At 38.7% G+C, this 13,964-nt stretch overlaps 1 protein-coding gene and 1 non-coding gene across 3 annotated transcripts in view; both read right to left on the bottom strand.

The window, feature by feature from the left end:
- LOC110107968 (bZIP transcription factor 12) overlaps window positions 1–9,483 on the bottom strand; it is a 36,622-nt gene extending 27,139 nt beyond the window's left edge. The window contains exons 1-3 of one of the 2 annotated variants that reach the window (XR_003701966.1): window positions 8,641–9,483; window positions 8,449–8,520; window positions 7,912–7,941 (exon numbers count right to left, since the gene is read on the bottom strand). Coding sequence is in view for 1 of the 2 variants with exons in the window: in XM_020838439.2 (XP_020694098.1) it covers window positions 7,912–7,941; window positions 8,449–8,520; window positions 8,641–9,297 (759 nt within the window). In the remaining variant the exon portion in view is untranslated. The remainder of the gene's footprint in view (window positions 1–7,911; window positions 7,942–8,448; window positions 8,521–8,640) is intronic. The other variant, XM_020838439.2, reaches the window with a different exon arrangement.
- LOC114580524 lies at window positions 1,011–1,111 on the bottom strand. The gene has a single exon (XR_003701972.1). It is a non-coding gene; the product is annotated as a U6 spliceosomal RNA (small nuclear RNA).
- Window positions 9,484–13,964: the final 4,481 nt, after the last annotated feature.

Here is a 13,964-nt window from a genome sequence, read left to right as displayed (position 1 = left end):
ATCAAGCCTTTGTTCCACTATATGGGGTCGGCTACATGAATCCTTTTTCTCCATTATATCCCGTTAAAAGTCAAATTCTCGTGTAAATCTAATAAAGAAAGATCATTTCTAATATTTTCTAACTAAACCTTTTTAGGTCTACCTCTACCTTTCTTAATATAAGTCAAATCTAATACCTCTACTTTCCTAACCGGGTCATCGGAAAGCCATCGTTTTATGTGACCAAACCATCTAAGGCGACTATCTCAAATATTATCTTTCGCTGGAGCTACTCCAACCTTTTCACGTATATGCTCATTTTGTATCTTGTCTCTAAGGGTAAATACACTCATCCACTTGAGCATCCTCATCTCTGCAACACTTAACTTAGTATTATGCTTCTCTTTTAATGGCCAACATTATGCACCATAAAGCATTATAGGTCTCACCACCTCTTATAGAATTTTCCCTTAAGTTTGAGGCATACTTTTCTATCACACAACAGGCCTGAAGCATTCCTCCACTTCAACCATCCAACTTGAATTCTACTAATAATATCCCCATCTATTTCACCATCACTCTGAACAATAGATCCAAGATATCTAAAACGTGTATTCTTATTAATGACTTGATCACCCAAAGTCACAATCCCCCCACTAGGTCTATTACTACTAAAATTACACTCCATATATTCAATTTTAGATCTACTTAAGCAAAAATCTTTAGACTCTAGGGTTGACCTCCATAATTCAAGTTTACCTTCAACTCTCTTTCTAACCTTATCAACAAGAAGAATATCATCAGCAAACAACATACACCAAGGTACATCCTCTTGCAAATGTCTAGTGAGAAAATTGAGCATATGCTTATACAATAGCTTATAAATAATGTCATTATAGTTAATTTATAATTCATATGTTGACAACTACCATGAGAAGCTATGCGAAAAATGTTAATCATTTGTTAAGGTGATATCTTCAAATAAAATTTATCTTACATTTCAGTCCTACTTTAATAGCATCAAATATCATTCAAATCTACTGAGACCCATATATCAGGCTATCATCTATGCTCAGAGGTCATGCTAATCTTCTCCGTGTCATTCCAACTTATGGAATGTCTGATTAAGACATCGTTAGAGATTTCGACATGTGTACCTTCGGAGACACCGGAAATCGACGGCTACGATCAGGAGCTTATATTTTTTTTTAGTCATTTATGTAGTAGTTTATTTTATTTTCAATTTTTACTATTTTACCCTTATGGGTGATCATTTGATGTTATAGCCCCAAGGGCAATTTAGTCTTTGTTTCTTTTCTTTTTGGTGAGACCTATATATAGGTCATTTCTATTGTATTTGAGGGATGATTATTAATATGAAACTTCAGCTTTTTGTTTTGGCTCTCTTTGTGAGTTCTAGAGTGAGTGGTGAAGCCTAGGAGAGGCTCAATCGAAGTACCCAACAGCCCTCTTTGTGAGAGCTCTTGGTTCCTATCTTCTTCCTCTTCCAATTCTTTCTCCTCTCTCTCTCTCTCTCTCCACTTTGCCACCTAAGCGCCATTTAATTCCCCCCCTAAATCCCTCTAGTAACCGCCGGCCCCATTACTCCCTTAATTGGGTTAATTTGAATTTCAAATTGGCCTTTCCCCTTAATGAAAATCTAAAATTAAACTTCAGATTTTCCCTCTCATCCCCTTTCCCCCAAGCTACTTGTTTCAACCCAAAGAACTCCACCCTAGCCGTCACCCTCAATTTCCCTCTCTTTTCCTAAAGCTCCTACTTGCTATCAAGGGAATTTCAGCTAGGAAAAAGGGGCTGGCCAGTTGTCTGAAACCCCACGCTGCTGTCCAGCGCCTCCATTGGAAGATTTTTCCTGCTGTCCAGGAAATTCCCGTCCAGATTTTGCTATCCAGAAAATTCCAGTCAAGGTTATTGCTGTCCAGAAATTTCCAACCAAGACCTTTGCGGTTCCAGCTCTCCTAACGCTAGGAAACTGCAGTCCTGCAAAACCAGAGCTGCCCTCTTTCTGTCCAACGTCCTCAGAAGCCACCGTTTTCGTCCAGAACTTTCTGGAATTGCTGGCCCAGATTTTCTACTTGCTGTCCAAGGGTTCGAGAACGAATGCGTTGCTATCCAGACGTCCAAGGAGCCACCACTGGCTGTCTACTTCCTCTCAAGCCCTCAAACCAACACCGGAACTTCTTATAACACCTTTCTTTGGGTAAACTTTCCCTCCTATTCTCTTATCTTCATAGTCTACTTCTCGATTGTGGTTATATCTTGATTCATGGAAATCATGCTAATCTTCTACGCTAAAATCTAGTAATTAGACGAGTTTTGTGAAGGAGCTTCTTGTAGTGACGAATCTTATTGTTAACATTGAGATTATTGTTGAAAACTACTCATGTATGCATCGTTATATTAAATTGATTGTTTTACGATCTTAACTCCTTTGTATGTGATTTAGCCTAAGCTCGTTTTATCGCTCCTAGTGTTTTCTTTTGTCGTTAGAAAATTCATTGTGAAGATATGATTATTGTGGCTTCTAACACTTAAGCGTGCAAACTCTCTAAGTTATTCATCCTTACATATTCGTTCCACATCATCTTGGTATCAGAGCATGGTAGGCATGCATGTCATGTACTAGAAAAACATCCTAGGGTCTAGCCTTGCGTCTACCCTAGTGGTATCCCTATCACATTTAGACGACCTAAACCATTGTTTAGTTTGATGTCATGATTTTTCTTGCTGCTGTTGGTGCCTTTTTAGTGAGCAATTCAGTGTGTTCAAGTGCTGACCACACTTTAGAAACCTTCCTAAACACTTAGACAACTTTATGTCATGTTGTACGCTGCTTTCCATATAATTCTGGCACACATCTAGTAAACTATAGGCTAGTTTCTTAAGTGTTTAGGTGTTGTCCTCAACCTAACACCCTTCCTAAGTGCCTAGGTTACTTAACTCATTAGTGTAGCTTGCTGTCCAAACAATTTTTGAACCCCTTTAGTGAGTTTAAGAAAGCCTAACTTAGTGTCTCAATCACGTCCCTTACACCCAATCATCTTTGAGTGTCACTTGACATTTCCCAATGGACCCGATAAGACTCCAAAGGAGGTTAGATGACATCGTTAACCTAGTGGGCTCTATGACTAAAATTATGACGGAGAAACACGTTGACTCTCCCCACTCTAAGTACGTGTCCCATTCGGTCACGCATTACAGTCTACCCACCTTTGATGGTTCCTTAGACCCTTACTACTTTAGGGATTATTTTGAATCACGTCATATCTCTGGGTCCCACCAGGTTAGCATCGCTAAGTCTCACCTCAAAGGTCAGGCTCTTCAATTTTGGATAAGATTGGAAGATCATAAAAAGTTTCGCGGTGAGTACCCTACTTGAAAAGGCATGAGGCGAGAACTTAATTTAAAATACCGACCCTCTACCAGTGACCTCCATCTAGAGCACCACCCTACCTCTTATGTTAGAACAAACCGTAAACATTACTGTGGTCGAGACCACCCATCTTTTAGTAACATCAGGGTTGCTGCCCCACCCTGTAGGTCTTCACCTAACCTTGATGGCCGACCCTTTATTGGGTCTTCTGTTGGATCAATCTCATATGACTTCCCACTTGGACCCACTTCTAGCCATCCCAGTCAACCTTTAGCCTCCCCAGTCCTTGACCCTGCAAGTGTGATTTTAATAAAGAATTGCATTAAAAAGAAGAAATCTATTGAACCTGAGACTGAATACATCCATTTCATGGATACTATCGATAACGAGGATTTCTTTGAGGATGAAATTGAACTGAGTGATTTAGACTCCATGCATGACTTAAACCCTGAGCTAGGAAAGTTGGAACCTTTAAACGTCGACACCTCAGCCCACCCTGATCCTAGTCTCCTCGAGGATAACTCTTTGGATAAGGTTTGTCATGATAATATTAACTTGATCTCGAAAGGAGCTGATCTGGCTGTGAACACCACAAAATTAAATTCGAAAGTTTATGACTTAATCATACCTCCTACTGAGAAGATTCTGAGTAATTCTGATTCAATCTTGGATAATTCTGATGGCAACGTGGATAATCTCAAGTTGGAAGTGAGTCAATTGAATTTACCACTTGAGTTAAACCCTGATTTAATTGAACCGGAACCCATTGATCTTAAGGTTATGACTATACTTGATCCTATTGAGAATATTAGTATGAATTTGGAAGATAGTGATCTGAGTCTGAAAGTTTCTGGGCTTAATTTGAATAATGAGTCTCCTCTTGCTTTATTGGAGTCAATTTTAGGAGTTGCTCATCTAGATTTACATTTTAGCGAGTGTGTCGTTCTTGATTGGACTTACCTCTCCATTCTTCATACCGACATTACTGCTAGAGAGAGTGTTAGCCCATACTCTCATGACAGCTCTCTAACGGTTGTGCCCACATCTATTTTGGACACACTACCCCTCCCTTTGAGTCCCATACCTACTGGTGACTCGTTGGACTATCCCCTTATAGTTGTGAGTCAAGACCCATCATCTTATCTTGTTCCTGATTCATTCGTTTTGCCCACTATGTTATTGTCCTTCTCTGTTAAGGACCATCTCTCTCCTAGTTGGATGAATTTGCTAGATTACCCTGTTGCCCCTAGGAGACTACCTACGACCCTAACTGAAACTTCCTATAGAAATGCCCTAGTATCTAAGGATGTTTTCATTGCTCCCCCTACACCAGTTCCCTTAGACCCGAACACTTTAGATCCCCTCATTTCATGACTCTTCCACCTTTACTCTAGCTATGTGTTATTGTGAGTTAGTATGTTGTGTGTGTGTTTTGTAGTTTGTTGTCTTCCAAAATTGTCTATGTTTAAAATTTGTGTGTGAATCCACCTTTCATTCATCTGACATATCAAGTCTATTGCACCAATTCGTTTTCATATTATTTGTTTTGTCGAGTCTTGAATTTTAGACATATAAATTCGTATAGCACATGCCGCATTTACATCTCATCCGCATGACCTACTTAAGAAAATTGCACGCCTAATTGAATAGAATGATAATAATTATAGACTTCATGTTGAATTTAAACGACAAGTTAAAACTTTTGAGGTTGGTGATTCAGTGATGGTACGGATTCGTCCGGCGCAATTCCCACAAGGAACTGTAAAGGAATTACATGCTAGAAGTGCATGATTAGTTAAAATAGTCAATAAAATCAATGACAATGCTTACGTGGTGGATCTGCTTGCAGAGTTCAACATTCATTCATTTTCTAACATAGAAGATTTAGTAGCCTATGAAGGTCCAGAATTTAAACCCCAAATCCACCTCAAATTAAGCCTTGTGTGACCCTACCTTGTGAGAACCCCAAAGCCTACCTCCACTCCCAAAATTTTTCCCAAAATGCCTATAGCGAAGAAGGTTGACATGTTTCTGAGTGATGATATTATTTCCACAAAAGAGGGTGCACAAAGAAGATATTCTAGGTGAAGAGGCAAATCAAAGTCAGAGGATACATGGTCTGAGAACGAGGAGCTACAACAGATAAACCCAGATGCACGAGGAGTTCTCGAAACACCAACTCGACGGAGTCGAGTTTTCTCCCACCTGGGGAAAATAATGAAGACATCGTCAGATATTTCGACATGTGTACCTTCGGAGACATCGGAGATCGACGGCTACGATCAGGAGATTATATTTTTTTGAGACATATATGTAGTAGTTTATTTTATTTTCAGTTTTTATTGTTTTACCTTTATGGGTGATCATTTGATGTTGTAGCCCCAAGGGCAATTTAGTCTTTGTTTCTTTTCTTTTTGGTAAGACCTATATATAGGTCATTTCTATTGTATTTGAGGGATGATGATTAATATGAAATTTTAGCTTTTTGTTTTGGATCTCTTTGTGAGTTCTAGAGTGAGTGGTGAAGCCTAGGAGAGGCTTAATAGAAATACCCAACAGCTCCTCTTTGTGAGAGCTCTTGGTTCCTATCTTCTTCCTCTTCCAATTCTTTTCTTTCTCCCATAACCGTCGGCTCCCCAACCAGCCACCACATAGCCGGCCAGCCACCCGCCCCTCCCCCTTTCATTAGCCCCTAGATCCCGCCCCCTCCACCTACCATCTGGCCCCACTTCCTCCTCCACCGCCCGCCGAATCCCATGTCTGAAGCCGCCGGCCACCCATGAAATCCCACCCGCCGGCCAACCAAAATTCATCCATGGAATTTGAGTTTCAAATTCAAATAGACTTTCAATACTTTCCCAATTCGTTCCTTTGTCATTTAGGAAGTTTCATATTTTAAATTCAATTTGAATTTTGAATCCCTCCTTAAATGACAAAAACCAATTGGGAAACTCTTCATATCCAATCAAATCTGAATTTAATTCAGAATTTGATTTAATTATTGTATTCAACCACATGGGCCCCACTCACATTGAATTTAGACACAAAATTCAACCCCCATAGAGCCGGCCCCTCTCTTCTCCTCTCTCTCTCTCTCTCTCCACTTTGCCACCTAAGCGCCATTTAATTCCCCCCCTAAATCCCTCTAGTAACCGCCGGCCCCATTACTCCCTTAATTGGGTTAATTTGAATTTCAAATTGGCCTTTCCCCTTAATGAAAATCTGAAATTAAACTTCAGATTTTCCCTCTCATCCCCTTTCCCCCAAGCTACTTGTTTCAACCCAAAGAACTCCACCCTAGCCGTCACCCTCAATTTCCCTCTCTTTTCCTGAAGCTCCTACTTGCTATCAACGGAATTTCAGCTAGGAAAAAGGGGTTGGCCAGTTGTCTGAAACCCCACGCTACTGTCCAGAGCCTCCATTGGAAGAATTTTCCTGTTGTCCAGGAAATTTCCGTCCAGATTTTGCTATCCAGAAAATTTCAGTCAAGGTTATTGCTCTCCAGAAATTTCCAACCAAGACCTTTGCGGTTCCAGCTCTCCTAATGCTAGGAAACTGCAGTCCTGCAAAACCAGAGCCGCCCTCTTGCTGTCCAACATCCTCAGAAGCCACCGTTTCAATCCAGAACTTTCTGGAATTGCTGGCCCATATTTTCTACTTGCTGTCCAAGGGTTCGAGAACGAATGCATTGCTATCCAAACGTCCAAGGAGCCACCACTGGCTGTCTACTTCCTCTCAAGCCCTCAAACCACCACCGGAACTTCGTATAACCCCTTTCTTTGGGTAAACTCTCCCTCCCTTTCTCCTATCTTCTTAGTCTACTTCTTGATTGTGGTTATATCTTGATTCATGGAAATCATGCTAATCTTCTCCGCTAAAACCTAGTAATTGGACGAGTTTTGTGAAGGAGCTTCTTGTAGTGACGAATCTTATTGTTAACTTTGGGATTATCATTGAAAATCACTCATGTATGCATCGTTATATTAAATTGACTGTTTTACGATCTAAACTCCTTTGTATGTGATTTAGTCTAAGCTCGTTTTATCGCTCTTAATGTTTTCTTTTGTCGTTAGAAAATTCATTGAGAAGATATGATTATTGTGGCTTCTAACACTTAAGCGTGCAAACTCTCTAAGTTATTCATCCTTGCATATTCGTTCCACATCAATATCTCCAAGATAAAGTCGACATAGCTAAGAGTAGTTAGTTACATTCCCCAACTTTAAATTGAGGTGTTGAGTTCAAAATTCAAATCTCAATCTAAAAAAATATATGTCACACTACCTAGGAGCCAAAATAAATGACAAAAAAATTAATACTACTACCAGCAATAAATAGCATTAAATTGTTTAAGAAATATATTATTAAACCAAACAAATTGAAATGGTTAGATAGTAATATTATTTAACTAATATTTTTATATAAATAACAATCAAATAACATTGAAACTAAATGCCTCTTAGAAACCATTGTTGGTTAGAGTTAGTATACCAAATTATCACCTCCCACCTTAATAGATAAAGGTTGATAGCTCATACCTGCTTAAATCTCTCCTTATTACCTTGCTCCTGCAATTCATCCAAAATCACAGTCAAGAATCAAAACATGGATTTGAAAATGACAGTTAAACATCAAGGATGCATGCTTAGCCACTTTAAAATTTCCCCAGTTTTTTACCCCTCCAAAATTTTAACTATGTCAATCAAATCAGGATATTTTCCAGTACAATACTCTTATGAAATCAATTATTTCAATACCATTGGGAAAGAAATCATTTATAACCAGAATTTCGTTGAGATTCATGAAAGCCAACAGCTCTTGGGAAAGAAAGCTCCAATCAGAAAAAGTTTTTTTTAATTGCAATTATATAAAAAAGCATTTGCCTAAATTAAATCTTTCATGGCCTGCTTTACATAATTTTCAAATCCAGTAATGAGACATGCAGCTTTGCAGCTGATAAAATAAGCTAGATACCAAAAATAAGGTACGGGAAAAAGATGCATGTTTTCTTTCATTGGTTTATATTACCTATGAATTTAAGTGTCATAAAATGCAGAAATAGAGGTGCACTTTACCAGCTCAATATGCAGCTGAACATTCTCTTGCTCCAGCTGATGGACTAATGACTCTAGCTCTGCTGTATAAGCCTAAACAACAAACGAAGCACACACATCAAACACCGAACTCAGTAAATTTGAGCTGTTATCAGTATTTTCACTTTAGGATGGCAGAAAGATATTGACAAGAAAGCTAAGAAAAGTCGGGACCTGCTTCCTCTCTCTGGACCTGGCTGCAGACTCCCTGTTTTTAATCATCCGCTTCTGCCTTTGCAATGTAACCCTATCCTCCAGATCAAGCACAGGCCGTCTCCTACCCCTCCCTCCCCCTATAGGAACAACCTCCGCCCCGTTCCCGAACCCCCGAACCGGATTCTCTATTGTCAGTGATTGCTGCCCAAATTGGTCGGTCGCAGCCAGACCCACCGAGCGAACTCCCGACGGAACCCTAACCTCCTCTTCCATCACAGCACCTGCCCTCGCAAGGAAATCCTCCAGCGTCATCTCCCCAACATCCTTGCTCTCTGTTTCGCTTACTAAGGCATCGACTTCGTCGGCACCTTCCGCTTGCCGTCCAGTAGTGATCTCTCTCCACACGTCATCCGATGTCATATCCCCCATACTCTTAAGCGGAGCGGCCGGCGTGTCCCCGCCGCCGCCATAAGGTGAAGACCCGACTGCCGGCACATTCTCGGCATAGATATTTCGAATAAGATCCTCCATAATCATGGAGCCGAAGCTCTTTGGCGGATCGCCATCGCTTGTGGAATTCTCAGGCTCCACTGCCGTCTTCGGGTAGAGAGAAGACTGACGCGAGAGATTAGATTTACCGGATGATGAGGACGCAATCACTCTTGATGAAGCCATTCGATTGATTCCAGGAAAAAAATAGGCTTAGGGTTTGTTATTCGTTGCCATTTTTCGGTGCTTAATTCCCGTCCATCTCTCCCTTTCCTCTACAGTTCTTGCAAAATGCGTCGCAGCCGCCCGTGTGATGGGAAACTTCGGCGAGGACCAAGCACTGAAGTATAAGGAACGTTAAAAGGGACAAAGATTTTGGCTAAAAGTTTTTTTTTTATTTTTTGGATAAACTGCGATTAGCATTAAAGAGAAAACAATCCTAATATAATCTACTAAGTGATAGAAAGACTATCACAGATTTATTTTTTTTTTTTTTTTTGGACATTTAGGTCATTTAAGGCAAATTCAGACACACAACGCATACACAAAAACTCGAACCCAAGACCTCTCAGTTGGAAGCATAAGCTCTCAACCAACAAGTCAAGGTGAGCTGTACTTCTTTAATAAAGAAAGAAAAGTAGGAGAAACTTTATTACAACTTAACTCATACAAAAAAATTTACTAGCGAAAGCAAAATTAGCACAATAATCAACTAACTTATTACAATTTATATTGAAAAAATGAAATAAAAGATTGTCAAAATCCTTCAAAAAAGTCAAGTCTTCCACCTCGCCATTATGTACATTCCGAACCACCTTGCCAACTGATCCTTGCAGATACTTGATGATATAGAAATTATCCCCTACAATAATGATGCGTAAAAGCCTGTAATTAGGCTGGTAATTCTGTTAGAAACTTAAACTGCATTTTATGGTTGGATTTTTAATTCCTAAGTGCTTAGAATTTAAATCAATTTCCTCTATTTTGTGGATTCGAAATTAATTTAATTTAACTCAAAATGTATTATATATATATATATATATTGTAATAATTTTTTAATGATTTAATCATTATATAGTATTTAATTATTTATAAAGATATAAATTTAATTATTCAATTAAAAAAAATTGTATTTTTAGGTGCCAACAAATTTATAGCAATAAAGAGAGTTTAATGTCTAATGTCTCGTATGTAGATTTAACTTGAAAGATAAAATTGATATATCATAAAAAATTATGTTGATCCGGCACAAATCTCGATGCAAAATTAAGTTGGAAACTTCCAAAATTAAATATGGGATCATCTAAACTATGATTTCAACAAACTTACAATCGAACTAAACATCTCAAAAAGATAGACCCAACAACACCAAATTCGACCCAATCCGAGCTCAAATGGGTCCAAATCAATGACCCAAAGTGCATTTGGAAGGTTCAAATCATGATTTGGATTACCAAACGATTTCCAAATGTGACATGCTTATAGTCGAATCAAGCGGCTCGACGAGAAGAACCCATCAAGCTCAAGATCGTCGAATTTTGATATCATTAAGACAAACAAATTCCCATTAAATGGTCCACAATTAAGGGATTCAACATCAGTCGTCAATTCAAAACACTCCCAATTTACTCTTGATCTTCCTCCTATTTACTGGTTCTGTTACTCTCAGAAAGCTATATATAGACCCATCATTCCTCATGGAAGGGGGCGGAAGAAGGGGTCCAAGCAAGAAAGCAATGAGGGAAAGAAGAGAGGAGAGGAAGAGAAATTAGAGATTTCTCTTGCCACCAAGTTCCTCCTCGACCACCTCCCAGCAACCGTTTTTGACCCGAAAATTAGCAATTTTTTGGTTGAAAACGGGTCATTCGGGTCGGGTCGGGTTGACCCGGACCCGAAGCGGGTCGGGTTCGGGTCAAGGAAACCGACCCGTTTTAAAAAACGGGTCGGGTGCAGGTTGACCCGAATAGTGCCGGGTCAGTTTCGGGTTCCACCCGAACCCGACCCGTGACCCGAAATTGACACCCCTACTTTTGTCCATCGTTGGAATTTCGTCGAACTTCTACCTGATATCGAACTTCCTCCAATTGCCAGACTTTCACCCGACGACAAACTTCTGTCCGTTGTCAAACTTTCATCGGATTTTTACCCGATGTAGGACTTTTTGTCGGACTTTCATCAGGCATAAGTTACACCGCTCAATTTGCTTGAAAATATAATTACACAGCTCAATATTTTTTAAGGCCGATATATTTTTGAACTTTAAAAGATTTAATGTCCAAAAATAGGGGGACAACTAATATATCATCAAAAAAATATCTTGATCAGACACGAATCTTCTATAATAGAGAAAAAGATATAATATCAAAAAATGGCAAGAATATATATATATATGTGCATATTCTCTACTTCGATCACAATAGTATAATTCCAAAATCTTGTCCTCGGCTCTTACAGCGCAACAAGAAACCATTATGCATGCTTTTCTAAGCGTAATGGGAGGGAACTTATTATGCAGTCTGTGGCGAGGTAGGTAAGCTTTATGCATGCTTTTTTAGCGTGGCAGGGCAACACTTAAGTACATGTGTACATACCTTATTGCGTGTGAGGAAAGAATTGTTTAATTTTTAATAAGTACTCTTGAAGACCCATACATGCCTTTCTTAGCATGGTGACATTGAAGAATACAGCTTATGTGTCATCTGACACCGATCGTACACGTCTTTCTTGATGTGGAAAGAAGGCTAAGACTCCCTAAAATTTCCTTAAATCGGGGAGACACTGGGATGTGCCAAAATTCTGATTGACAGGGGACTTAATTTCAACATAATGTAAAGAACATAACTTAAACTATACCATAGGGAACTGGACCCTAAACCCTAAAATACATCATTTTTTTGAAAGCATAAATGTTAACTAACAATTTAAGTCACTCAAATAAATATTAATGAACAACAGGGAACTTGTGATAGAAGAAATTCTAAATAATGCTTACTTGCAAGCAAGGATTGAATAGTCGACGTGCAAGACTAACATCAGTAATTCCCTACAAGAAGGAGAGATAGTTTTGCATTGAATGATAACTTGATAGCCTACATGAGTGAAGAAATTAGTAAGGAATGTAGTGCATTCGATAGTCAATGTTGACATGCAAATGAACATAATAACTCGTCAACTAGCAAGACCCATGATGTGCATAACATTCCATTCACAAGTAATATTAGATGAATTATCATTTACACCACAGCTTGCTCACAGTCAATGCTAGTTAACTTATACACGAACACATTTAATCATAAGTAATGGTACTTGCAGTCACCCTACAAACACATTCAAAATAAATGCAACAAATGTTGTGACATTCTTTCAACCAGTATTAACCAGCACACAATTAACAGTAGTTAATTGACAAGCAAGTGCATCGATCTGTTTATGAGTGATAACGGCGGATATAACAATTAACCAATCAATATACATAGGGAAGGTCAACAATGAGTTTAACGTTGTTTGGTGGTTAACTTGACATGCAGATGAGTACACAATCTTATTTGAAATCAATAGCAGCAAGTTGACGAACAAGTACCTTAACTTATTCATGGGAAATAATACCAGATATAGTGACTCATCAGCTAATGTGCATTGATAAACCAATAATGAGTGTAGCTTAACTGATAGTCCATATCAACAAGCACATGAACATACAAAACTTGCCTGCAAACAATAGTGCTTCTTACAAACACCAACAAGCAACAATGATAGATGTGTTGTAAGTGTGGTAGATCCCTTGTGAACGTGGAAGCACACCCATTTCATTGAAGCTAAAAGCGTCGTTGATCAGATATAATTAAGCCCTCCCATTTATAAACTTAGAGGTACTGATAGTGATTTGGGATAAAGAAGTGCTATTCCGTATAAAGAAAAGTCATTTATATGTTACTAGATGAAGGTCCTAACTTTGGAGCTAAGCATGCAACGTTGAATGATTCTATAGAGTCATAGAATGATCAGCTGAAAAATGCCTCATCTTTGAAGAAATATTAAGGATTCTGGAGAAATACTGTGTTATTTAAATGGAGAACAAATATGTCCTTATTTAGTCTAAGCAATGATTAGATAATTTGTGAATCTAATCTCCCTAAGGATGAGAAGGTAATTTTGGAGAAATTTGCTACACTACAGGAAAAACGTCAATTTCTGACGTCTATTTTTCGTCGGAAAATGGCCAAAATCCGTCGGAAATACTAATTTCCGGCTGAAATATTTACACCTATTCAACACGCGACGAAAAAATGTTTTTGGCTTAAAACTTTCAGCCGGAACAATTTTTTGTGAAATTCCGCCAAAAAAATTGTCGGACATATTTCTGGCGAATATAAACTCCGTTAGAAAAATAAGAAAATGAAAAAAAAATTGAACCAGCCCGCCGAACCACAGTCCCACACCCACCGGAAAAGCCAACTGAAAATGCGTAGTAAATAACTTTAAAAATTTTGTCGGAAGTACGCCGGAAAATCCGCCGGAAATATTTCGTCAGAAATTCGCCGAAAAATCTGTCGGAATTACAGATGAATTTATTTCCGCCGGAAATTAACATTTTCCCTATAGTGTTAGACTGAATGGTGTGCTTGTAACTTATAAATGAAAACGGAATGTGACCCATGTCATCACTGCTACAAATAAAGATAGAGCCTGCATCAAAAAAATGAAATACCTCATGTCTATTTTGAATGGTATATGAGTTCAAAATGTAGGTTGGATCAAAGCATGTTTAAAAGATGAACATCCTATTCGTGAAGGAAATGATAAGATCACTCATGATATACATGGGTGCTTTAATGGCCCAAAAAGTAGAAGGA

Source organism: Dendrobium catenatum, unplaced genomic scaffold (assembly GCF_001605985.2).
Source record: "Dendrobium catenatum unplaced genomic scaffold, ASM160598v2 fragScaff_scaffold_1074, whole genome shotgun sequence".
In the NCBI taxonomy this organism is placed as follows: Eukaryota; Viridiplantae; Streptophyta; class Magnoliopsida; order Asparagales; family Orchidaceae; genus Dendrobium; species Dendrobium catenatum.
Note: the sequence above shows the minus strand (reverse complement) of the source record. Positions and strands in the feature narration are given on the sequence as shown.